At 45.5% G+C, this 25474-nt stretch overlaps 1 protein-coding gene across 2 annotated transcripts in view; it reads right to left on the reverse strand.

Moving 5' to 3' along the window:
* VWDE (von Willebrand factor D and EGF domains) overlaps positions 1 to 25474 on the reverse strand; it is a 137525-nt gene that overhangs the window by 15141 nt on the left and 96910 nt on the right. Inside the window, exons 17-21 of one of the 2 annotated variants that reach the window (XM_073582118.1) lie at positions 23875 to 24125; positions 13870 to 14089; positions 13657 to 13791; positions 13136 to 13261; positions 77 to 646 (exon numbers count right to left, since the gene is read on the reverse strand). In XM_073582118.1, the coding sequence (XP_073438219.1) occupies positions 77 to 646; positions 13136 to 13261; positions 13657 to 13791; positions 13870 to 14089; positions 23875 to 24125 (1302 nt within the window). The remainder of the gene's footprint in view (positions 1 to 76; positions 647 to 13135; positions 13262 to 13656; positions 13792 to 13869; positions 14090 to 23874; positions 24126 to 25474) is intronic. The other variant, XM_073582119.1, reaches the window with a different exon arrangement.

The raw sequence follows: 25474 nt of genomic DNA on the forward strand, positions 1-25474 counted from the left end.
ATGGTTCTTAGAATGGAGCTGAGGCCACCACTATTCCATTTCTTGTCGATGGCTCTGCCAATAATCTGTTTTTTACCTTTACAAGTCAGTCCATCTCCATAATATCCGTAGGGACATCGTCCACACTTGAAACCTCCATCTGTACTCGGCTCACAATTAACTCCTGGGAAACATGGAGAATCTGCACAGGTCGCCTTCTCTGGAGCTATGGTGAAGGAGCTTTTCAGCTCTGCCCAATCTTCTGTCCTGTTCAGCAGAGTGGAAACATCTCCTACCAGACGGATCTGCTCTTGGTCCCCATTGCTGACTTTATTTGATATTTCATTAATTTCATTCTTTTTACTAACGGGCTCCTTTGAGATCTTCTCTTGGACATTCTTCTGCTGCTGAGAGATGGAAGTCACGCTTCTGCTCATTGGAAACTCATTGGTGGTAGTTCCTCGATATCCAGACCTTGATGTATGACTGGTGACCCAACCGTTGCGGAGCAGATGAGAAGTTGTTCTTCGACCATTTAGTATCTTGGAGAACGTGGTCCTTTTTGGATCATTCATCGTCATTGAGGATGGAAAGCTTCTGGTTGTTGGCACAATTGATGTTTTTGGCCTTTTCCTATTTTCCATGGGGCTTGGAACATCCGGAGAACCTTCATTTATACACATTCAACAGACACATAGTTAATTACTATTTCAGATAACACACAGCCATTAATGTCTAAAAGGCTGGCAACAAAAGTGAGTACACCCCTAAGTGAAAATGGCCAAATTGTGCCAAAAAATGTCAACATTTTATATGGCCACCATTATTTTCAAGCACTGCCTTAACTCTCTTGGGCATTTGTAAAGAACTCCGGGGTCTGCCAGTGCTTGAAACACCAGCCTAGTGTGAACATAAGGCTAGAGATGCAGAGCAATGGAGGCGCAAAGGACCAGATAGCGGGCAGGGAGCAGAGGAGGTGTCCCGAGAGGTGAGCGGTAAGATATTTTTACATTTTTTTAAACTTTTGTTGCCTCAAGCAGGAGGCCACATTCAGCTGGCATTTTGCTGAATTTGCACGGAGTGAAATACAAAAAAATTTGTATTTTCCAGACTGTGGAATTTTTAAAATATTCAGTTGAACTTGAATAAATTCGCTCATCTGTACTTATTTTTAAGTCATGAACCTCCAAGGTAAGTTAAGCCAACTTTATTTGTAAGCCACGTCCACTGTCAAATGATGCAAAAAAAAGGAAGGAGAGTAATAGAGAGAAGAGGAAGGAGAGTAATAGAGAGACGAAAAGGAAGGAGAGTAATAGAGAGAAGAAGAGGAAGGAGAGTAATAGAGAGACGAAAAGGAAGGAGAGTAATAGAGAGAAGAAAAGGAAGGAGAGTAATAGAGAGATGAAAAGGCAGGAGAGTAATAGAGAGACGAAAAGGAAGGAGAGTAATAGAGATATGAAAAGGCAGGAGAGTAATAGAGAGATGAAAAGGAAGGAGAGTAATAGACGAAAAGGAAGGAGAGTAATAGAGAGATGAAAAGGAAGGAGAGTAATAGACGAAAAGGAAGGAGAGTAATAGAGAGATGAAAAGGAAGGAGAGTAATAGACGAAAAGGAAGGAGAGTAATAGAGAGATGAAAAGGCAGGAGAGTAATAGACGAAAAGGAAGGAGAGTAATAGAGAGATGAAAAGGCAGGAGAGTAATAGAGAGACGAAAAGGAAGGAGAGTAATAGAGAGACGAAAAGGAAGGAGAGTAATAGAGAGAAGAAGAGGAAGGAGAGTAATAGAGAGGAGAGTAATAGAGAGTCGAAAAGGAAGGAGTGTAATAGAGAGAAGAAAAGGAAAGTTAGTAAGAGAGAAAAGGAAGGAGAGTAAGAGAGAAGAAAAGGAAGGCGAGTAATAGAGAGTTGAAAAGGAAGGAGAGTAATAGAGAGAAGAGGAAGGAGAACAATTGGAAATTTAAAAGACAACTAAAAAGAAGACGTTAGGAGTCTCCACTCTAACTAATTAAAGCAATTTAATAACTTCAGAATAATCCATTAAAGAAAAGAATTACGGAAAAGTAGAAAAAGAAGAAAAGTAGAAAAGAAATAAATGAGAACTATGAAAAAGATGAAGATAAAGTACAAATGAAAATAAAAGAAGATAATGAAAAAGAGAAAGTAATAGAAAAGAGAATAAAAGGAAGATAAAAAATCAGAGAACAATAAAGTAGAATAAGAAAAAAAGAGAAGAAGATGAAGTACCATAGAAAAGGAAGAGAAAGAAGAGAATAAAGAAAAGGAGAAGAAAAAGATGAAGATAAAGGGAGTAAAGAAGTGCAAGAAGATGTAGGACAATAAGAAATAAAAGATAATGCACAATTAGAAAAGGATGAAGGATATAAAGAAGAGGAATAAATATAATGAGAGGAGAGGAAGAATAGCAAAATCAGTGGAATGGAAGTGTGCGGTGATGGAGAGGGATGGAATAACTCGGGAGAGTAGAGTCTGTGGCAGAACAAAATTCGGTCATGTAGCCGATGGTCTTTTGGTTTAACATAGTAACATAGTTAGTAAGGCCGAAAAAAGACATTAGTCCATCCAGTTCAGCCTATAAAATTCTGTCAGAATAAATCCCCAGATCTACGTCCTTCTAAAAAACCTAACAATAACTGTAAGATACAATATCGTTACGCTCCAGGAAGACATCCAGGCCTCTCTTGAACCCTTCGACTGAGTTCGCCATCACCACCTCCTCAGGCAGGGAATTCCAGATTCTCACTGCCCTAACAGTAAAGAATCCTCTTCTATGTTGGGGGAAAAACCTTTTTTCCTCCAGACACAGAGAATGCCCCCTTGTGACCGTCACCTTCCTTGGTATAAACAGATCCTCGGAGAGATATTTGTATTGTCCCCTTATATACTTATACATGGTTATTAGATCGCCCCTCAGTCGTCTTTTTTCTAGACTATATAATCCTATTTTTGCTAAGCTCTCTGGGTATTGTAGTTCCCCCATCCCCTTTATTAATTTTGTTGCCCTCCTTTGTACCCGCTCTAGTTCCATTATATCCTTCCTGAGCATCGGTGCCCAAAACTGTACACAGTACTCCATGTGCAGTCTAACCAGGGATTTGTACAGAGGCAGTATAATGCTCTCATCATGTGTATCCAGACCTCTTTTAATGCACCCCATGATCCTGTTTGCCTTGGCAGCCGCTGCCTGGCACTGGCTGCTCCAGGTAAGTTTATCATTAACTAGGATCCCCAAGTCCTTCTCCATGTCAGATTTACCCAGTGGTTTACCGTTCAGTGTTTAATGGTGATATTGATTCCTTCTTCCCATGTGTATAACCTTACATTTATCATTGGTAAACCGCATCTGCCACCTTTCGGCCCATGTTCCCAACTTATCCAGATCCATCTGTAGCAGAATACTATCTTCTCTTGTATTGACTGCTTTACATAGTTTTATATCATCTGCAAATATCGATATTTTACTGTGTAAACCTTCTACCAGATCATTAATAAATATGTTGAAGAGAATAGGTCCCAACACCGACCCCTGCGGTCCCCACTGGTCACAGCGACCCAGTAAGAGAATATACCATTTATAACCACCCTCTGATGGTCGCCACCATTTTTATGCTCTCGGAGACGTCATCACTTATTTCTTTCTTGAACAGTGATTTTTTTTTTTTTGATGAATGTACAGCTACAGAGTATATTATGTATAAGGATTCCTGTGTGTTCCCTTAGAATAGCGGCCATTGTTCCCTGCCAGGATCACATAAACATTGTGTGCGCTGCTCCACTTTACAGCATCGGGGAAGAATGTGGGAAAACATTAGACTAATGGACAGAATATAATTCATTAGCTGCTTCAGCAAATTAACACTCATTTATTATAACTTCATGGCTGTAATTATCCCGGTAAATGGTCCGTGCCGCGGTGGTCAGCAGCTCCTCGGCACATCACGTGCGCCGCCTACATTACAGCTATCATGTGTCATACATCTTCTATCGGCCGCGCTAGCACCAGAGCAAGCGGGGCTCGACACCCAGCGATGGCAATCGGAGGACGGGATCGTTGCTTTAGCATCTCGTCTTCTCCATCTTTTGAGATTTAACTCTCATTCCACTTTGCATCTTAGATACACCAAGGCTCATGCCTGGCTATGAGGTAACATTAGTAGATATTAGTCTCTGTTCACATCCGAAGCTGCAAAATCAAACTGGTTTTCTGTAGATATCACAGCACACTGCAATATCTATCTACATCTAAACTGTCCTGGTTTGTCGCAGGTTGTCCTCTGAGGACCAAAAGTGGGCGTTTGCATGTCAATAGGGCGGGGCTTATAACGGACTCGTCAACGGAGATTTAGGGAGTCATGACATTGTAGAAGCTCCGATAGCAGGAAGAGCTGCGGTGTGATATTGTCACGTCGGCGTACCATACTCATCGACCCTCAGCTCGCCGTCCCGTGCTCGCCTCCGCCTCTTCCCCGTCCTCCCGGCGCGTGGTGCTCACGTGCGCGCGCGCTCTGCAGGTTCCTTAACCCTGCAGCGCCCGCCCAGAGGTCTGGCCAGACAATCAGCCCGCAGCGCAAGCTATATCAGGCGTCTCCAAGATGGCAGAGACGCCTGATTATCGTGTGTTGTACCTTGCGGTACTCTGGCCAAGTTGTAGGGGTTCTTCTCTGCAACTCCCTCTGGTTTTCTGCCTTGCCTCAGTCCTGTACTCCTAGTTCAGTTCTGCACTTCATCCTGTACCCTTGTCCAGTTCTATACTCCATCTTGTAGTCCTTGTTCAGTCCTGTACCCCGTCCATCCTCCATCTTACACTGCCTACTCTGTCCTGCACTTCACACTCAGTCCTGTACTCCGTCCTGTACTCCGTTCTCAGTCCAGCACCCCATGCTCAGTCCAGTACTCCGTCCTGCACTACCTACTCAGTCCTGCACTTCGCACTCAGTCCCGTACAGTGGTGGGATTCAAATTTTTAACAACAGGTTCTGTGTTTGTGTGTAGGAAAGCCACACCCATTTTTAAGCCACACCCATTTTTAAGCCACACCCATTTACACGCACCTTTTCCTCAAACTTATACAAGTAGGGGCGCAGTCAAACAGTTAAAAAAAATAATAAATTGGAATGAGATCAGAACAGTGCACAGGTCCCAAAAAGGCAACACAGGTCCCCAATAGACAGCACAGGTCCCTATAGGCAGCCCAGGTCCCTATAGGCAGCATAGGTCCCTAATAGGCAGCATTGTTCCCAAATAGGCAGCACAGGTCCCCAATAGGCAGGCACAGGTCCCCAATAGGCCGGCACAGGTCCCCAATAGGCAGCATGATCCCTATAGGCAGCACAGGTCCCCAAAAGGCAGCACAGGTCCCCAAAAGGCAGCACAGGTCCCCAAAAGGCAGCACAGGTCCCCAAAAGGCAGCACAGGTCCCCAATAGGCAGCATTGTTCCCAAATAGGCAGCACAGGTCCCCAATAGGCAGCATTGTTCCCTATAGGCAGCACAGGTCCCCAATAGGCAGCACAGGTCCCCAATAGGCAGCACAGGTCCCCAATAGGCAGCACAGGTCCCCAATAGGCAGCACACATCCCCATTAGGCAGCACACATCCCCATTAGGCAGCACATGTCCCCATTAGGCAGCACATGTCCCCATTAGGCAGGACAGGTCCCCAATATGCAGCACATGTCCCCATTAGGCAGGACAGGTCCCCAATATGCAGCCAGCACATGTCCCCATTAGGCAGCACAGCAGGTCCCCATTAGGCAGCAGCAGCACATACTGACCTGACACAGCAGCACCAGTGTGACCAGTCCAGGATGATGAAGATGGCAGGCCGGGCCGGGGGTGACTAGGAAGGCAGGCCGCAGACCACGCGCAGCTCACACTGGGTAGTGGCGCGCGGTTCGTCCTGGTTAGTATCAGTGCGCGGGGGCCGGTGGGGTCCGGCGGGGTGTGCTTAGTCCCTGCGGCTGGCCGGCTGCACGTATCAGTGCGCGGTATCCGGCGCGGCGGGCGGGACTAGGAAGTAGAGCAAGAGTCCTCCTCTGCTCCTGCTCCTTGCCGGCTGCTGCAGGAACATCAAAGTACCGGATCGCGGCTGTGAATCTCCCCGATTCGGGGAACCGGCTGCTTTTTTAACAACCGGTTCCACCGAATCGGGGAGAACCCACTGAATCCCACCCCTGGTCCCGTATTCCGGTACTCCGTCCTGTAATCCGTTCTCGTGTGCCTGACCCGTACTATACCTCTGATTCGTCTTGCTCTGGTTCCGCCAGTTCCTCTCTGGTCCTTTGAGCTGCCCCTCTTGGTTCTAGCTGTCGCGGTATGTGTCTTCCGAGGGTCTGCCCCTAACGGTCCCTGTATAGGGGTCGGCTCCACCTGGCGCACTCGCCCCCGGGAGCTCCAGGTCCGCGACCCAGAGGGTCCACTCTTGGACATGACCTGTCTGCTCGTCACAGCATAATCAGGCCATGGACCCTGCTAGCGCCTCGGCGGCCACGCAGAAAGAATTGCTCTTTTTGCGTGAGAACCAGACCAGAATAATGTCCTTTATGAAATCCATGGACACCCGCCTCTCCGCCTTACAAACTGCTGATCCAGGGAGCGCCCCGTTGCTAGCGGGACTCCAGCAGGAGCTCGTGCAGCAGCGTGACGCCCAGTCCCACATTCTGAGCTACATGGTGTCCGTGGACGACCGACTTCTGTCCTTACAGTCCTCTGCCGCCGCTTCAGCTCTACCTCGGGATCCCGTGTCTCATCCGCCACCACGCTTGGGGAAACCTCCCAGGTTTAGCGGCGACCCCAAGTTGTGTCAGGGGTTTCTAAACCAGTGCCGGTTGCACTTTGAGCTCCTGCCTCAACAGTACCCCTCTGATTGAGCCAAAGTAGCCTTTATTGTGTCCCATCTTGAGGGGGAGGCCCTAGCTTGGGTAAATCCCCTGTGGGAGAGAGATGACCCGGTGGTTTCTATCATACAGAACTTCCTAGATACTTTCCGCAGGGTATTTGACGAGCCTGGACGTGAAGCCTCCACCACTGAGGCTCTTTTTAATCTTCGCCAGGGTTCTCTCACCGTAGGACAGTATGCTCTCCGCTTTCGGACACTGTCCTCCGAACTAAGGTGGAATAATGAGGCCTTGGTCGGGGCCTTTTGGAGGGGACTCTCCGGCAAAATAAAAGATGAGCTTGCTGGCCGAGACACTCCTACCACCCTGGAGGATCTGATATCCCTAGCCACCCGTATAGATTTACGGTTTCAGGAACGCTCCCGGGAGTCAGTTAGGGAGAAGAGATCTTTTAGGCTATATCAAGCGCCTATTCCCCACTCCCCAGCATCTTCTAGTAGTTCCACTCCCGAGCCCATGCAAGTGGACCGAGTAAAGTTGTCCGAGCAGGAACGCAGGGAGAGAAGATCGCAGGGGCTATGCCTTTATTGTGGCGGGGCCAATCATTTTGTGCGCACTTGCCCTGTGAGGCCGGGAAACGCCTCCACCTAGGCCAGGTAAGAGAGGCCTTCCTAGGTGACACCAATTCCTCTCTGCCCCTTACTATTTCGGCTTTAAATTGTTTTAGGTCGGGAGCGTAGATCTGTAGAGGCGTATGTGGACTCGGGTGCAGCTGGTAACTTCATCCGGCTCAAGGAAGTGGACTAGTTCCGGATTCCAGTGGTTACTCTAGAGAATCCACGCATCATCGCCTCTGTGGATGGCAAACCGCTACCTGAACCCATCACCATGTCACTGTCGAGGTGGAGATACAAGTTGGAGCTCTTCACCGAGAAAAGATCGCCTTTTATGTTCCGCCTAATCTGTCCCACGCCGTGCTCTTCGGCCTACCATGGTTACGCCTATATGAGCCCGTTCTAGACTGGCGTTCTGGGGAGATTCTCCGCTGGGGACACTCTTGCCATGAACATTGTCTGTTATCAGTATCTCGCCCTAGTCCGCAACACGCTCCTACCGATCTTCCTGGGCTTCCTACGGCTTATCACCTGTACGCCGATGTCTTCAGCAAAAAAGAAGCGGAGACCCTGCCGCCGCATCGATCCTACGATTGCCCAATTGAGTTGAGTCCAGGAGCTACTCCTCCCAGGGGAAGAACTTATCCACTGTCTCCAGTAGAGACCACGGCTATGTCTGAATACATCCTGGAAAACGTGGCTCGGGGCTTTATTCAGAAGTCATCTTCCCCCGCAGGAGCAGGGTTCTTTTTCGTCCGGAAGAAAGACGGATCCCTCCGGCCATGTAGTGACTACCGAGGCTTGAACAGTATCACTGTCAAAAATATATATCCTCTCCCGCTAATCCCGGAACTCTTTGACTGCTTGAGTGGGGCTCGGATCTTTACCAAATTGGATCTGCGGGGAGCCTACAACTCGATCCGGATCCGTGCCGGGGATGAGTGGAAGACAGCCTTCAATACTCGGGACGGCCATTACGAGTATTTGGTTATGCCCTTTGGTCTCTGCAATGCCCTGGCGGTTTTCCAGGAGTTCGTTAATGAGATCTTTCGAGACCTGCTGTACTCATGTGTCGTCGTATATCTAGATGACATTATTGTCTTTTCGCCTGACTTATCCACCCACAGGAGGAGTGTTCGGCTGGTTCTGCAACGCCTACGGGAAAACCGACTCTATGCAAAACTAGAGAAATGCCTGTTTGAGCAAACCTCATTGCCCTTCCTAGGGTATATTATCAAGGACTCCGGGGTGAAGATGGACCCCGAAAAGTTGTCTGCTGTACTCAAATGGCCACGCCCGGTTGGAGTAAAAGCCATCCAACGTTTCGCAAACTATTACAGGCAGTTTGCTCCCCACTTCTCTTCTGTGGCTAAGCCCATCTCTGCTCTGACCCGAAAAGGGACCAAAGCAAATGTCTGGACTCCTGAGGCTGAAGAGGCCTTTCTTGCCTTGAAACGGTCCTTTGCTACTGCTCCAATTTTACACCAGCCGTTAGTCAATAGGCCCTTCATCCTAAAGGTGGATGCGTCCTCCACTGGAGCGGGAGCGGTCCTTTCTCAGCGGTCATCTTCTGGCCATTTGGTGCCTTGTGGGTTCTTCTCTAAATCATTCTCCCCCTCAGAATGCAACTATTCAATTGGAGATCGGGAATTACTGGCCATTAAGATGGCTCTGGAGGAGTGGCGGTACCTTCTGGAGGGGGCGGTCCATCCATTCATAATTTTCACGGACCTCAAGAATTTGGCGTACCTTCAGTCTGCGCAGGGGCGCAACTCCAGGCAGGCCAGGTGGTCGCTATATTTCTCCCGTTTCGACTTCAAACTCCATTTTTGACCTGGGGACAGAAACATCAAGGCGGATGCCCTATCCAGGTCTTTGCAGCCACCTGAGACTGAAGAGGTTTCTTCTTATATCATTGAGCCTGCCAAAGTTGTCACCGTGGTGCCCGTGACGCTCTCCCCCATTCCGCCGGGCAAGACCTTCGTCCCACAGAATAAGAGGTCGGAAGTCGTAGACTGGGGGCATTCCTCTAAGATTGCGGGCCACGTCGGGGTCAAGAAAACCCTCTGGCTCCTCTCGCGCTACTATTATTGGTGGCCTTCTCTTCGCCTAGATGTGACAGATTTCGTAGCTTCCTGCACAACCTTTGCTCTGAACAAAGTACCAAGAAGTCTACCGTCCGGCCTGCTTCACCCTCTGCCTCCTCCTGAGGCCCCTTGGTGACAGATTGGTATGGACTTCATTACCGATCTACCTCGATCTTCCGGGTGTACTACTATCCTCGCTTCTCCATCATGGCCCATTTTATCCCGCTGCCCGGACCTGAATTGGCCCAAGTCTTCATCCACCAGATCTTCAGGCTTCATGGGCTCCCTCAACGAATTGTCTCTGATCGAGGAGTTCAGTTCACCTCCCGATTCTGGAGGGCCCTTAGTAAACTCATGGGTATATCTCTGGACTACTCCTCTGCCTATCACCCTCAGTCCATTAGGCAAGTGGAACGGGTCACCCAGGTATTGGCAGCCTTCCTGCGTCACTGTTCTAACGCCCACCAAGACAACTGGGTGTCTCTCCTGCCAAGGGCGGAGTACGCCCATAACAACCGCCCTAATGAGTCCACCACTAAAACGCCGTTCTTCGTGGTTTCTGGCCAGAATCCTGGTATTCCGCTGCCTCTCTCTACGCCTTCTGGTGATCCCGCAGCGGATGCGCTTTCTTCCGAGTTTTCTCAAGTCTGGAGGGAGACCAGAGAGGCACTCGAAAAATCCAGGATCCGGATTAAGAGGCATGCTGACAAGAGACGCAAGGACCTTCCACCATACCAACCTAGCGACAAAGTTTGGCGGTCAACTAAGCATATCCGCCTAAAGATACCCTCTTACAAACTGGGCCCATGGTACATCGGCCCGTTTGAAGTTCTTGGACGCATTAACAACGTGGCTTATAAATTGAGGTTGCCGGCTTCACTCCGGGTCCCTAACGCCTTCCATGTCTCGCTCCTTAAACCTGTTGTTCTTAACCGCTATCGCCCGGTACCACCTCCTTCCCCTCAGCCACTAGGGGCTGATAACATCCTTGAGGTAAGGGATATTTTAGCCATGAAAAGAGTTCGGGGGAGAAACTTCTTCCTTATTGATTGGAAGGGTTTTGGCCCTGAGGAGAGGTCTTGGGAACCTAGAGAAAGTGTTAATGCGCCTCTTCTTTTAAGAAAGTTTGTGTCCAACCTCAGGAGGGGGAGACGTAAAGGGGGGGGTACTGTCATGTCGGCGGCTGTGACCGCCGCCTTTCCAGCAGCGGCGGGGCCCGCCGCCGTCCATACTCACCGGCCCTCAGCTCGCCGTCCCGTGCTCGCCTCCTCCTCTTCCCCGTCCTCCCGGCCCGTGGTGCTCACGTGCGCGCGCTCTAGGTCGCGGGCGCGCGCTCTGCAGGTTCCTTAACCCTGCAGCGCCCGCCCAGAGGTCTGGCCAGCCAATCAGCCCGCAGCGCATGCTATATCAGGCGTCTCCAAGATGGCAGAGACGCCTAATTATCGTGTGTTGTACCTTGCGGTACTCTGGCCAAGTTGTAGGGGTTCTTCTCTGCAACTCCCTCTGGTTTTCTGCCTTGCCTCAGTCCTGTACTCCTAGTTCAGTTCTGCACTTCGTCTTGTACCCTTGTCCAGTTCTACACTCCGTCTTGTACTCCTTGTTCAGTCCTGTACCCCGTCCGTCCTCTGTCCTGCACTGCCTACTCTGTCCTGCACTTCACACTCAGTCCTGTACTCCTGTACTCCGTTCTCGGTCCAGCACCCCATGCTCAGTCCGGTACTCCGTCCTGCACTACCTACTCAGTCCTGCACTTCGCACTCAGTCCCGTATTCTGGTACTCCGTCCTGTACTCCGTTCTCGTATGCCTGACCCGTCCTATACCTCTGATTCGTCTTGCTCTGGTTCCGCCAGTTCCTCTCTGGTCCTTTGAGCCGCCCCTCTTGGTTCTAGCTGTTGCGGTATCTGTCTTCCGAGGGTCTGCCCCTAACGGTCCCTGTATAGGGGTCGGCTCCACCTGGCACGCTCGCCCCAGGGAGCTCCAGATCCGCGACCCAGAGGGTCCACTCTTGGACGTGACCTGTCTGGTCGTCACAGATATAACTCGTGGAGAGCAAACTATTCCCAGACTCTTTCCTTCTCTATCCCAGAAGGATATGAACATGGAGGCATTTTTTATAACCTGCTTGCACTTCCGCCTGACTAGCAATTTTGCAATAGGGTTTTGTTATGATAGGCTGACTTCTACAGCTTTTATGTATCCCTGTACATATGTGATGAGTAAATTACTAGTAAGCTTGTTCTGAAGGTAGGGTCGTCCCTAAATAGAGAAGAGCGAATCTCCTGAAATTTTCACTTTTCAGATTTGCCATCAACTTTTCCAAATTGAAAGTGGCCCTGATTGATGTGAAATATCTCCTGACCATAGAGCATAATAAGAAGAGGGAAAGGGTTAAAAATGATAAAATACATTAAAGGAAACTTTGTGAAAAACATAAAATGTTCCTAAGCACTAACAGGCAGGTAATTGCTACTTACCTGCTTGTTGTGGCCGGCGCTGTTCTTTGCCGTCACAGACCGCTCCTGCCAACGATTCAGCTGCCTTTGCCGACACCATGTAGACAGAGTGGCAATTTATTTTCCGCCCTGCTCTGTCAACAGACCGGGACATCCCATGTCATTCTAATTGACAGCCGGCTCCCTCAGTTAGGTAGCGGGAGTCCAGCTGTTAATCAGAATGATGTCGGAAGTCCGGCACTGTCAAGAGAGTGGAGCGGAAAAGAAGCCACCGCTGTGTTAACAGGCCGTCAGTAGACACAGCTGAATCGCCGGCAGGATGCTGGGGACGAACGGCGCTGGGCACAACAGGCAAGTAAGTAACAACTACCTGTTAATGCTTAGGCACATTTTTTGCTTTTCCCAAAGTCTAGGATATCCCCTTTAAATACACCTTTCGTAAGCCCTCACTGGTCCTAACGCTACCTCCACCACGGCAGCTTCATGGTCAACTGAGATGGCCTTTGGTTAATCTGGCACTGAGGCCAATGATGGACCTCATACAGTTACATGGAGGGGGTCACACGTGCCATGGATGTGCTTCGTTCATGTCTTCGTTTTGGAAGGGAGTGCCGGAAAACCCAAAGACTGACACATGGAATCTGGGATTTGTGGCGGTGGCAATGTGAAGACAGGTGATGAACTAGGACAGAAGAGTATGACGCATCCTATTATTTTAATACCAACTGGGTAGCAAGTTGAGAAATTGGTAACAAAATTGAATAGTTACTGATGGATTCATTCATCTCCACCTGTGTCTTATCTCTCTTCTCTAATCTGATTTATCACCAGCTGAAAGTTGATTGTGTCATAAATCAGGGAAGTTCAGGAGAAGAGAGATAAGAGTTACAGTTTGTGCCATCACAGGAGTCTAATTCTGCAGCCTTTTATGCACAGTGATACACAGAGGCTGCAGAAGCCGAACGGTGCAACATTTGGAATTAAACCCTATTACAAAAATGCTTTTCAGCAAAAAACGAAAAATGCAAAAAATGATGCCCAAATCCTATAGGGTCACAAGACACAGAATTTTGTGAAGGATGTGAAAAGAGAGGAAGGTTTAGAAAAAGATACGGATGTCCTGGATGGAATAAAAGATGGTTACTCACCATGTACATTAGATTGGGGATGAATATTCTCCTCATTTTGGCTTTTTCTTTCCTCGCTTGTTTTGTATTTATTATCATTCGCAGGGATCACAGTTTTGGGGCTTTGAGTTGTCAGAATTATTTGCACTGGATGATAAAAGAACAACAGCGTACAGGTGACATTGCCGAGTTTATCACGTCGTCGTTGGTTGTTTTTGAGGTGGAGGATTTGGATAAAATGAAACTAACTCTTTAATGTCGGGTCTGCGCTTACTGTCAGTGAATGAAAACTTTCTTGTTAATATCCATAAGATGCAATGTTGTCCTGAAAAAAGTTTTGATCGCTCAGATGTCGAACTGGTTCTAAAATATCAATCAGGAATTTTTCTATGGACTGACAGCAAGCAGAGATCTTGAAAATGGTAGAAAAAAAATCATGTAATGATTAAGCTTCAGTTGTGTAAAAATTGAAATCTCCTTTGACAAAAATACAAAAGTTGCAAAACCGACAAGAATTTCCAGCGAAGGAATTACTTAATTACCGCATGTTCTTCCGTCTCCTTCATACCCGTCAGGACATGAGGCGCAGGTGTACGAGCCGACATTATTTGTACAGGATACTCCGGAGTGACACGGGGCGGACAGGCACTCATCCACATCCTCCTCACAGCCTCGACCTGGGGACAGACAAGTGACTGAGATCTCGGTTTATTCCAAACCAATCATTAAGGGATAAATAGCTCAGGACTCTTTACCTTTAAGACCAGCAGGGCATTCACAGTGATAGCTATTAACCCGGTCCACACATCGTCCTGCGCGGCACGGGCTAGACTGGCAATCATCAGTGTCAGTTTGACAACTGTCTCCTTCATATCCGAGGGCACAAACACAGAGAAATTCTCCCTTCCCAGGTGGGAAATTGAGATTAGCCATACAAGACCCACCATTCAGGCATCCGCAGGCTTTAACAAATACCTAGTGATAATAATAATAATAATAATAATAATAGTGAAACAGTAATACATAATCATTGTAACAAGTCAATTGTATTGTCATAATGAATAAAAGTACAAACTCATCACTACTATAATACTGCTCCTATGTACAAGAATAAAAGTACTATAATACTGCTCCTATGTACAAGAATGTAACTAGTATAATACTGCCCCCTATGTACAAGAATATAACTACTATAATACTGCCCCTATGTACAAGAATATAACTACTATAATACTGCTCTCTATGTACAAGAATATAACTACTATAATACTGCCCCTATGTACAAGAATATAACTAGTATAATACTGCTCCTATGTACAAGAATATAACTACTATAATACTGCCCCTATGTACAAGAATATAACTAGTATAATACTGCTCCCTATGTACAAGAATATAACTACTATAATACTGCTCCCTATGTACAAGAATATAACTACTATAATACTGCCCCTATGTACAAGAACATAACTACTATAATACTGCCCCTATGTACAAGAATATAACTACTGTAATACTGCTCCTATGTACAAGAGTATAATTACTATAATACTGCCCCCTATGTACAAGAATATAACTACTATAATACTGCTCCCTGTGTACAAGAATATAACTACTATAATACTGCCTCTATGTACAAGAATATAACTACTATAATACTGCTCCCTACGTACAAGAATATAACTACTATAATACTGCTCCCTATGTACAAGAATATAACTACTATAGTACTGCCCCTATGTACAAGAATATAACTACTATAATACTGCTCCCTATGTACAAGAATATAACTACTATAATACTGCTCCCTGTGTACAAGAATATAACTACTATAATACTGCTCCTATGTACAAGAATATAACTACTATAATACTGCCCCTATGTACAAGAATATAACTACTATAATACTGCCTCTATGTACAAGAATATAACTACTATAATACTGCTCCTATGTACAAGAATATAACTGCTATAATACTGCCCCTATGTACAAGAATATAACTACTATAATACTGCCCCTATGTACAATATAATTACTATAATACTGCTCCTATGTACAAGTATATAACTACTATAATACTGCCCCTATGTACAAGAATATAACTACTATAATACTGCCTCTATGTACAAGAATATAACTACTATAATACTGCTCCCTATGTACAAGAATATAACTACTATAATACTGCCTCTAGGTACAAGAATATAACTACTATAATACTGCCCCCTATGTACAAGAATATAACTACTATAATACTGCTCCTATGTACAAGAATATAACTACTATAATACTGCTCCTATGTACAAGAATATAACTACTATAATACTGCCCCCATGTACAGAAATATATCTATTATAATACTGCTCCTATGTACAAGAATATAACTACTATAATACTGCTCTATATGTACAAGAATATAACTACTATAATACTGCTCCTATGCACAAGAATATAACTACTATAATACTGCCGCTATATACAAGAATATAACTACTATAATACTGCCCCTATGTACAAGAATATAACTACTATAATACTGCCCCTATGTACAAGAATATAACTACTATAATACTGCTCCTATGCACAAGAATATAACTACTATAATGCTGCCCGTATGTACAAGAATATTGTCATGATCCGGGTTTGATCTGACAGAGTAAATGTACATAGTGAACTTTTTTCCTTTGGCTGTGTGCCAAAGTGGTGTGTTTGCCCCCGGTGGCCATTAGAATTATTACACGTGGTGTCATTTGTTATAAGTTGCCCCGGTGGTGGTGAGTGGTATCGCACTTTAGTTTCTTTAAGTTCATGTGCACGTTAATTATAATGCAGGTGTGATGCTCTATAAAAGAGTATCAGGTGGTTTCAATCACTGTTGGTGATAGTTGTTCATTTGCAACCAACCTTGGTGGAGGAAGGAGCTGGAGAGAGTTCAGTTCCTTACAGCCCAATCTGAGTCCTGTGTGGAAGGAGTCACATAAGGGATTTCTTTGCAGCTCTGACAGAGCTTGGTGGCAGCTATTCAAGAGGAAGGCTCCATTTGGTTGCTGGACTCTGTGCTGGGAGCATTAGCAGAGAGAAAGCTAAGTGGTGTTATCCCTGTTTGTGACTTCCCTTATGTGTGTTCTAGTACAGTGGTGGGATTAGTTTCCACACCGACCAATTCCCTAGTGAGGGTTTAGGTGCAGGGCGAGTCAGGGTTTCTAGGTTCCCGTGCGTCGCCCGGTGCGGTACCGGCATAGGGACTGTTGAGGAGTGCAGGGTCACTGACTCAGGGGAGTGCAGGAGGTCTCCACGTCCCCATTCCCTAGTACAGGGCCCACCACTGTAATTGTTCCCTGGTGTTTACCCTTATTATTTAAATTCGCCAGCTGGAGGCGGGGTATCCAGTTTTACGTGTACTTCTTAAATTCGCCAGCTGGAGGCGTTGTATCCGGCTGCACGTCTTATTATTATTTAAATTCGCCCGGTTGGAGGCGCTGTGTCCAGTCACATGTTGATCGTCACAAATATAACTACTATAATACTGCTCCTAAATATAACTACTATAATACTGCCCCTATGTACAAGAATATAACCACAATAATACTGCTCCTATGTACAAGAATATAACTACTATAATACTGCCTCTATGTACAAGAATATAACTACTATAACACTGCCCCCGATGTACAAGAATATAACTACTATAATACTGCTCCTATGTGCAAGAATATTACTACTATAATACTGCTCCTATGTACAAGAATATAACTACTATAATACTGCTCCTATATACAAGAATATAACTACTACAATACTGCTCCCTATGTACAAGAATATAACTACTACAATACTGCTCCCTATGTACAAGAATATAACTACTATAATACTGCTCCTATGTACAAGAATATAACTACTATAATACTGCCCCCTATGTACAAGAATATAACTACTATAATACTGCCCTATGTACAAGAATATAACTACTATAATACTGCCTCTAGGTACAAGAATATAACTACTATAATACTGCTCCCTATGTACAAGAATATAACTACTATAATACTGCCTCTAGGTACAAGAATATAACTACTATAATACTGCCCCCTATGTACAAGAATATAACTACTATAATACTGCTCCTATGTACAAGAATATAACTACTATAATACTGCTCCTATGTACAAGAATATAACTACTATAATACTGCCCCCATGTACAGAAATATATCTATTATAATACTGCTCCTATGTACAAGAATATAACTACTATAATACTGCTCTATATGTACAAGAATATAACTACTATAATACTGCTCCTATGCACAAGAATATAACTACTATAATACTGCCGCTATATACAAGAATATAACTACTATAATACTGCCCCTATGTACAAGAATATAACTACTATAATACTGCCCCTATGTACAAGAATATAACTACTATAATACTGCTCCTATGCACAAGAATATAACTACTATAATGCTGCCCGTATGTACAAGAATATTGTCATGATCCGGGTTTGATCTGACAGAGTAAATGTACATAGTGAACTTTTTTCCTTTGGCTGTGTGCCAAAGTGGTGTGTTTGCCCCCGGTGGCCATTAGAATTATTACACGTGGTGTCATTTGTTATAAGTTGCCCCGGTGGTGGTGAGTGGTATCGCACTTTAGTTTCTTTAAGTTCATGTGCACGTTAATTATAATGCAGGTGTGATGCTCTATAAAAGAGTATCAGGTGGTTTCAATCACTGTTGGTGATAGTTGTTCATTTGCAACCAACCTTGGTGGAGGAAGGAGCTGGAGAGAGTTCAGTTCCTTACAGCCCAATCTGAGTCCTGTGTGGAAGGAGTCACATAAGGGATTTCTTTGCAGCTCTGACAGAGCTTGGTGGCAGCTATTCAAGAGGAAGGCTCCATTTGGTTGCTGGACTCTGTGCTGGGAGCATTAGCACAGAGAAAGCTAAGTGGTGTTATCCCTGTTTGTGACTTCCCTTATGTGTGTTCTAGTACAGTGGTGGGATTAGTTTCCACACCGACCAATTCCCTAGTGAGGGTTTAGGTGCAGGGCGAGTCAGGGTTTCTAGGTTCCCGTGCGTCGCCCGGTGCGGTACCGGCATAGGGACTGTTGAGGAGTGCAGGGTCACTGACTCAGGGGAGTGCAGGAGGTCTCCACGTCCCCATTCCCTAGTACAGGGCCCACCACTGTAATTGTTCCCTGGTGTTTACCCTTATTATTTAAATTCGCCAGCTGGAGGCGGGGTATCCAGTTTTACGTGTACTTCTTAAATTCGCCAGCTGGAGGCGTTGTATCCGGCTGCACGTCTTATTATTATTTAAATTCGCCCGGTTGGAGGCGCTGTGTCCAGTCACATGTTGATCGTCACAAATATAACTACTATAATACTGCTCCTAAATATAACTACTATAATACTGCCCCTATGTACAAGAATATAACCACAATAATACTGCTCCTATGTACAAGAATATAACTACTATAATACTGCCTCTATGTACAAGAATATAACTACTATAACACTGCCCCCGATGTACAAGAATATAACTACTATAATACTGCTCCTATGTGCAAGAATATTACTACTATAATACTGCTCCTATGTACAAGAATATAACTACTATAATACTGCTCCTATATACAAGAATATAACTACTACAATACTGCTCCCTATGTACAAGAATATAACTACTACAATACTGCTCCCTATGTACAAGAATATAACTACTATAATACTGCTCCTATGTACAAGAATATAACTACTATAATACTGCTCCTATGTACAAGAATATAACTACTATAATACTGCCCTATGTACAAGAATATAACTACTATAATACTGCTCCCTATGTACAAGAATATAACTACTACAATACTGCTCCTTATGTACAAGAATATAACTACTATAATACTGCTCCCTATGTACAAGAATATAACTACTATAATACTGCTCCCTATGTACAAGAATATAACTACTATAATACTGCCCCCTATGTACAAGAATATAACTACTATAATACTGCTCCTATGTGCAAGAATATTACTACTATATTACTGCTCCTATGTACAAGAATATTACTACTATAATACTGCTCCTATGTACAAGAATATAACTACTATAATACTGCCCCTATGTCCAAGAATATAACTACTATAATACTACTCCCTACGTACAATAATATAACTACTACAATACTGCCCCCTATATACAAGAATATAACTACTATAATACTGCTCCCTATGTACAAGAATATAACTACTATAATACTGCCCCTATGTACAAGAATGTAACTACTATAATACTGCTCCCTATGTACAAGATTATAACTACTATAATACTGCTCCCCATGTACAAGAATATAACTACTATAATACTGCTCCCCATGTACAAGAATATAACTACTATAATACTGCCCCCTATGTACAAGAATATAACTACTATAATACTGCCCCCGATGTACAAGAATATAACTACTATAATACTGCCCCCTATGTACAAGAATATAACTACTATAATACTGCTCCTTTGTACAAGAATATAACTACTATAATACTGCTCCTTTGTACAAGAATATAACTACTATAATACTGCCCCTATATACAAGAATATAACTACTATAATACTGCTCCTTTGTACAAGAATATAACTACTATAATACTGCCCCTATATACAAGAATATAACTACTATAATACTGCTCCTTTGTACAAGAATATAACTACTATAATACTGTTACCTATATATAAGTAAATCATACTTCCATATATATGTCTGAGCATCTGTTTGCTAGGGTAGGAGAGTTGTCAGATCTGAGTTTTGGGTGCAGTCCCCTAGGTCACATATACTGTACGTTAATAACTTCTTGGCTGTAGACAGGACGAGTCTCTAATAATACTTGACAAAAGATGTATCTCGGTCCTTCCTTCCTTTCCCATTATTTGAACGTTAGGTGACAGCACTTTCCTCTATAGTCAAATACTTTTATGTGCAGCTGATTGGAATTTTTACTTCCTGAGATCGGAATGTTTTGAACTTCAAAGTGATTGTCAGAAGAGACACTTCAGGTAATAGATCTTCAGAAAGGTAACGATATGTATATGGTGAACTACAACTCTCACTGCTTTGGATAGTTACAGAGACGGTCGACTTCTATTCTTCTGATTTCTACATTCTGGTCTTAAAGAGTAACCAGCATTCACAAGATGACTTCACTGCACTCAAACAAGCAACACTCGCATTCAAGTTTGCCCTCACCTCTGCTAAACAGGCCTACTTTACATCCCATGTATCTTCCTTATCCCACAACCAAAAACAGTTGTTCAATACTTTTAACTCTCTCCTCCGCCCCCTCCAACTTCCCTAATTTCTGCCGAGGACTTTGCCACACACTTCAAAAACAAGATAGACAAAACACGGCGAGTCTTTATTGTTCAACCACCACAACCCCTTTGTATACCAAACCAATGCTCAAACCCCATAACCTCCTTATCCAACATCACTGAATGGGAGCTTCCTCATCTTCTCTCCAAATCACACCTCACCACTTGTGCTTGACCCCATCCCATCCCACCTCCTCCCCAACATCACCACCACTCTTATCCCATCCCTAACCCACCTCTTCAACCTATCACTAACGTTCGGAACCTTCCCTTCTGCTTTCAAACATGCCACAATCACGCCTATCCTCAAGCCAACCCTCGACCCAACCGCTATGTCCAGCTATCACCCAATATCGCTGCTCCCATTCACTTCGAAACTCCCGGAACAGCACGTTTACGCTGAACTTTCCTCCCACCTCTCTTCTAACTTGCTCTTTGACAATCTACAATCTGGTATCTGTTCCCATCATTCCACTGAGACAGCCCTGACCAAAACTACTAATGACCTACTTACAGCCAAAGCAAACGGACAATACTCTATACTCCTCCTTCTAGACCTGTCCTCTGCTTTCAACACAGTTGACCACTGCCTCCTACTACAAATCTTCTCCTGCTTTGGCATCAAAGACCTCGCCCTATCCTGGATCTCCTCATACCTCTCCAACCACACATTCAGCGTTCCCCACTCCCACACTACCTCCTCATCCCACCTTTTCTCTGTTGGAGTCCCTTAAGGCCCTGTTCTAGGACCCCTACTGTTCTCTATCTATACACTTGGCCTGGGGCAATTCATAAAGTCCCACGGACTCCAGCACCACCTTTATGCCGATGATACTCAGATCTACCTCTCTGGCCCAGACGTCACCTCTCTGCTCTCCAGAATCCCGGAGTGTCAATGTGGCGCTCCCAGGAGTATGGCCGCCACAGTGGCTTTGCCTTCCTCCAGGGAGGGTAATGCCAGGCTTGGAAGCAATAAAGGGTCTTTCTCGCAGTTAACCTATGCATGCAACACAGTTCCACTCCAGGCCAGCAGGGGGAACTCTGAACCGCAATTCAGGGGAGGAGTGCTCTCTGAGGGCCAAGGGGAAGGAGTAGTTAGCTATTCTGCGGAGGGTGAAGTGTGCAGACGTGAGGAAGAAGCGCGGAGATAAAGCAAAGAGGACAGGCTCATCTCCCGCAAGAGAGCATGAACTGGAGCCTGGTCTCCACAGTTGTATGGATACTAATAATCCTACAACAGACACCAGAGGAGTAGGAGGCTTTAAATGCCCTACTCCCATCCAAGACTTGGGGGCACAACAGCAACATTGATAGTGAGCCGGGACTTAGGAGCAAGGAGTCCCCGAAACAGGCTACAGCTGTCTGCCGAACAAGTAGAGTTCTTGGGAACATCTGTCAGGAGGAACTTCAGTGAAACTCGGTACTGGAGATCCCTCAAGTAAGCACTAGGAAGGAGACTGCACAGCCCATCTGCACAGAGAGAATCCCTGAGTTGCTTCCAGGCTAGCCTGCTCCGGTACCATCTGTAACCAGAATCCTGGACTGCATTTATCAAGTAAAGGTACAGAAACTGCACCCCGCTGTGTCTTTATCTGCTTCCTCCCCTTCCGGCACCGCTACATCCCCGTGCCAACCACATCTACACTGCCCTGGGACTACAGCTTCACCTGTGGGGAGCTTAACCATCTTTGCTGCACCACACCACCCGTCCCAGAGGATCTGCATGCAGCGTCGGCTTAACATCTCAATTGCCGAACACCACAGGTGGTGTCACAAACTATTCATTCAATTAACTACATTCCACCATTCAATCCCCCTTTTACTTGGGCGCCCAGGGCCACGGACCGGGTCACCGCTGCTGTGACACATCCCGCTGATACCGGCCCGGTACAGAGTATCCCACAGCCCTGGGAGGGCGACCCATCTATCAGCCATATCCTCCTCCTCCCGCTTCCTCAAACTCAATGTGGACAAATCTGAACAGATCATCTTTCCCCATCTCACAGATCTTCCTTACCAGACCTAGCTATAACAATTGACGACAGCACGCTTTCCCCCGTACCGGAAGTCCGCTGCCTCGGAGTGACCCTGACTCTGCCCTGTCCTTCAAACCGCACATCCAAGCTCTCTCCACCTCCTGTCGCCTCCAGCTCAAAAATATTTCCAGAATCCGTCCCTTCATCAACCCTCAACAATCTACTAAAATGCTTGTGTATGCCCTCATCATCTCCCACCTCGACTAATGCAATATCCTCCTCTGTGGCCTCCCTGCTAACACTCTTCCACCTCTCCAGTCCATCCTTAATTCTGCTGCCTGACTAATTCATCTCTCTCCTCGCTACTCCTCCGCTTCTCCCCTCTGCAAATCTCTTCACTGGCTCCCATTCCCTCAGCGTATCCAATTCAAATTACTAATACTGACCTACAAGGCCATCTATAACCTGTCTCCCCCATATATCTCTGAACTAATCTCCTGACACCTTCCCTCATGTAATCTCCGGTCCTCTCCTCCACACTTATTCGCTCCTCACCCAACCGCCTCCAAGACTTCTCCCGAATAGCCCCCATCCTCTGGAATTCTTTGTCCCAACATGTCAGACTATCAACCAGACTCGGATCCTTCAGACGGAACCTGAAAACCCATCTCTTCAGGAAAGCCTACAGCCTGCCATGACCCCGCTACCTCCTTCTCTCACCACTACCCGTGATATCACCTCAACCAACACCGGAACTGCTGCAACCCCCCAACCTGTCTCATTCCCCACCATCCTGTAGAATGTAAGCCCGAAAGTGTAGGGTCCTCTCTCCCCTCTGTATCAGTCTGTGATTGTTAGTTTGTTTACTGTAAGTGATATCTGTAATTTGTATGTAACCCACCTTCTCATGTACAGCACCATGGCATCAATGGTGCTATATAAATAAATAATAATAATAATGTTATTTTACTTTTTTTTATATAAATCAATGAAAATTTGAAACTTTGCAATATATTTTATAAGCAAAATCTGGTTCTTTCTCTGTCAGAACTGATCATTCATTCTCACAATTCTCAATTCTTGGGTATAATCTGAAAAAATCTGAAAACAGATTTTACATCTGTTTTCAGTGAATACAGCTTTTCCCATAACTGAGATAGGAGGTAAAGTTCTATTGAGAGCTGTGACTAACGTGCTTATATTGTATACTGCCTTCAAACACCACTAGAGGGAGCTCTCTGCATGCTGCTTTTACATTGAATTCAATAATAACCCTGTATACCGTTATCTCCACAGCCCCCTCTAGAGGTCAAAACACGAATCCAGTATTCTATCCCATTCTATGCTGGGTATCTGAAGCTCTGCGGATTAAATGTTGGACACTTAGTACATTTCATGGAACTTACCTCCATTGTTGTGGTCGTCTTTGCACTGCAGTCATCGGAGACAGAAAACACAATTTTCTCTGTATTCAGTGACATAACCTTCCAGATTAGTAATCCTGCTGGAGATAAGCTGGCCCCTTCTGGACCAGAGTCTAAGGAGAACAGGATTGCAGAACCTTCCGGATCTGACCCAACAAACTGATAGACAAAGTTCTCGCTGTAAAACGTCTGCAGCTCTTCTGGTAAAGAATGGAGCTCAGGAGGCTGGTTACCTGGAAGACAGGGGTTTAGTAAAGCAGAAGATGATTGGAAATCAGAAAGAGGGATCTGGAGATAAGTAGAAGGTATCTGTAAGGCGGGAAGAGAAGGATTGAGAGATAAGAGGAAGGGATCTGCAAGGCAGGAAGAGACGGATCAGGAGAAAGGAAGAGACGGATCAGGAGAAAGGAAGAGAGGCGTCAGGAGAAAGGAAGAGAGACATCAGGAGAAAGGAAGAGAGGCATCAGGAGAAAGGAAGAGAGGCATCAGGAGAAAGGAAGAGAGGGATCAGGAGAAAGGAAGAGAAGGATCAGGAGAAAGGAAGAGAGGGATCAGGAGAAAGGAAGAGAGGGATCAGGAGAAAGGAAGAGAGGGATCAGGAGAAAGGAAGAGAGGCATCAGGAGAAAGGAAGAGAGGCATCAGGAGAAAGGAAGAGAGGGATCAGGAGAAAGGAAGAGAGGGATCAGGAGAAAGGAAGAGAGGGATCAGGAGAAAGGAAGAGAGGGATCAGGAGAAAGGAAGAGAGGGATCAGGAGAAAGGAAGAGAAGGCATCAGGAGAAAGGAAGAGAGGCATCAGGAGAAAGGAAGAGAGGGATCAGGAGAAAGGAAGAGAGGGATCAGGAGAAAGGAAGAGAGGCATCAGGAGAAAGGAAGAGAAGGATCAGGAGAAAGGAAGAGAAGGATCAGGAGAAAGGAAGAGAAGGATCAGGAGAAAGGAAGAGAAGGATCAGGAGAAAGGAAGAGAAGGATCAGGAGAAAGGAAGAGAGGCATCAGGAGAAAGGAAGAGAGGCATCAGGAGAAAGGAAGAGAGGGATCAGGAGAAAGGAAGAGAGGGATCAGGAGAAAGGAAGAGAGGGATCAGGAGAAAGGAAGAGAGGCATCAGGAGAAAGGAAGAGAGGCATCAGGAGAAAGGAAGAGAGGGATCAGGAGAAAGGAAGAGAAGGATCAGGAGAAAGGAAGAGAGGGATCAGGAGAAAGGAAGAGAGGGATCAGGAGAAAGGAAGAGAGGGATCAGGAGAAAGGAAGAGAGGCATCAGGAGAAAGGAAGAGAGGCATCAGGAGAAAGGAAGAGAGGGATCAGGAGAAAGGAAGAGGGGGATCAGGAGAAAGGAAGAGAGGGATCAGGAGAAAGGAAGAGAGGGATCAGGAGAAAGGAAGAGAGGGATCAGGAGAAAGGAAGAGAAGGCATCAGGAGAAAGGAAGAGAGGCATCAGGAGAAAGGAAGAGAGGGATCAGGAGAAAGGAAGAGAGGGATCAGGAGAAAGGAAGAGAGGCATCAGGAGAAAGGAAGAGAAGGATCAGGAGAAAGGAAGAGAAGGATCAGGAGAAAGGAAGAGAAGGATCAGGAGAAAGGAAGAG

Source organism: Dendrobates tinctorius, unplaced genomic scaffold (assembly GCF_039654945.1).
Source record: "Dendrobates tinctorius isolate UK_male_01 unplaced genomic scaffold, ASM3965494v1 ptg000070l, whole genome shotgun sequence".
Lineage (NCBI taxonomy): Eukaryota > Metazoa > Chordata > Amphibia > Anura > Dendrobatidae > Dendrobates > Dendrobates tinctorius.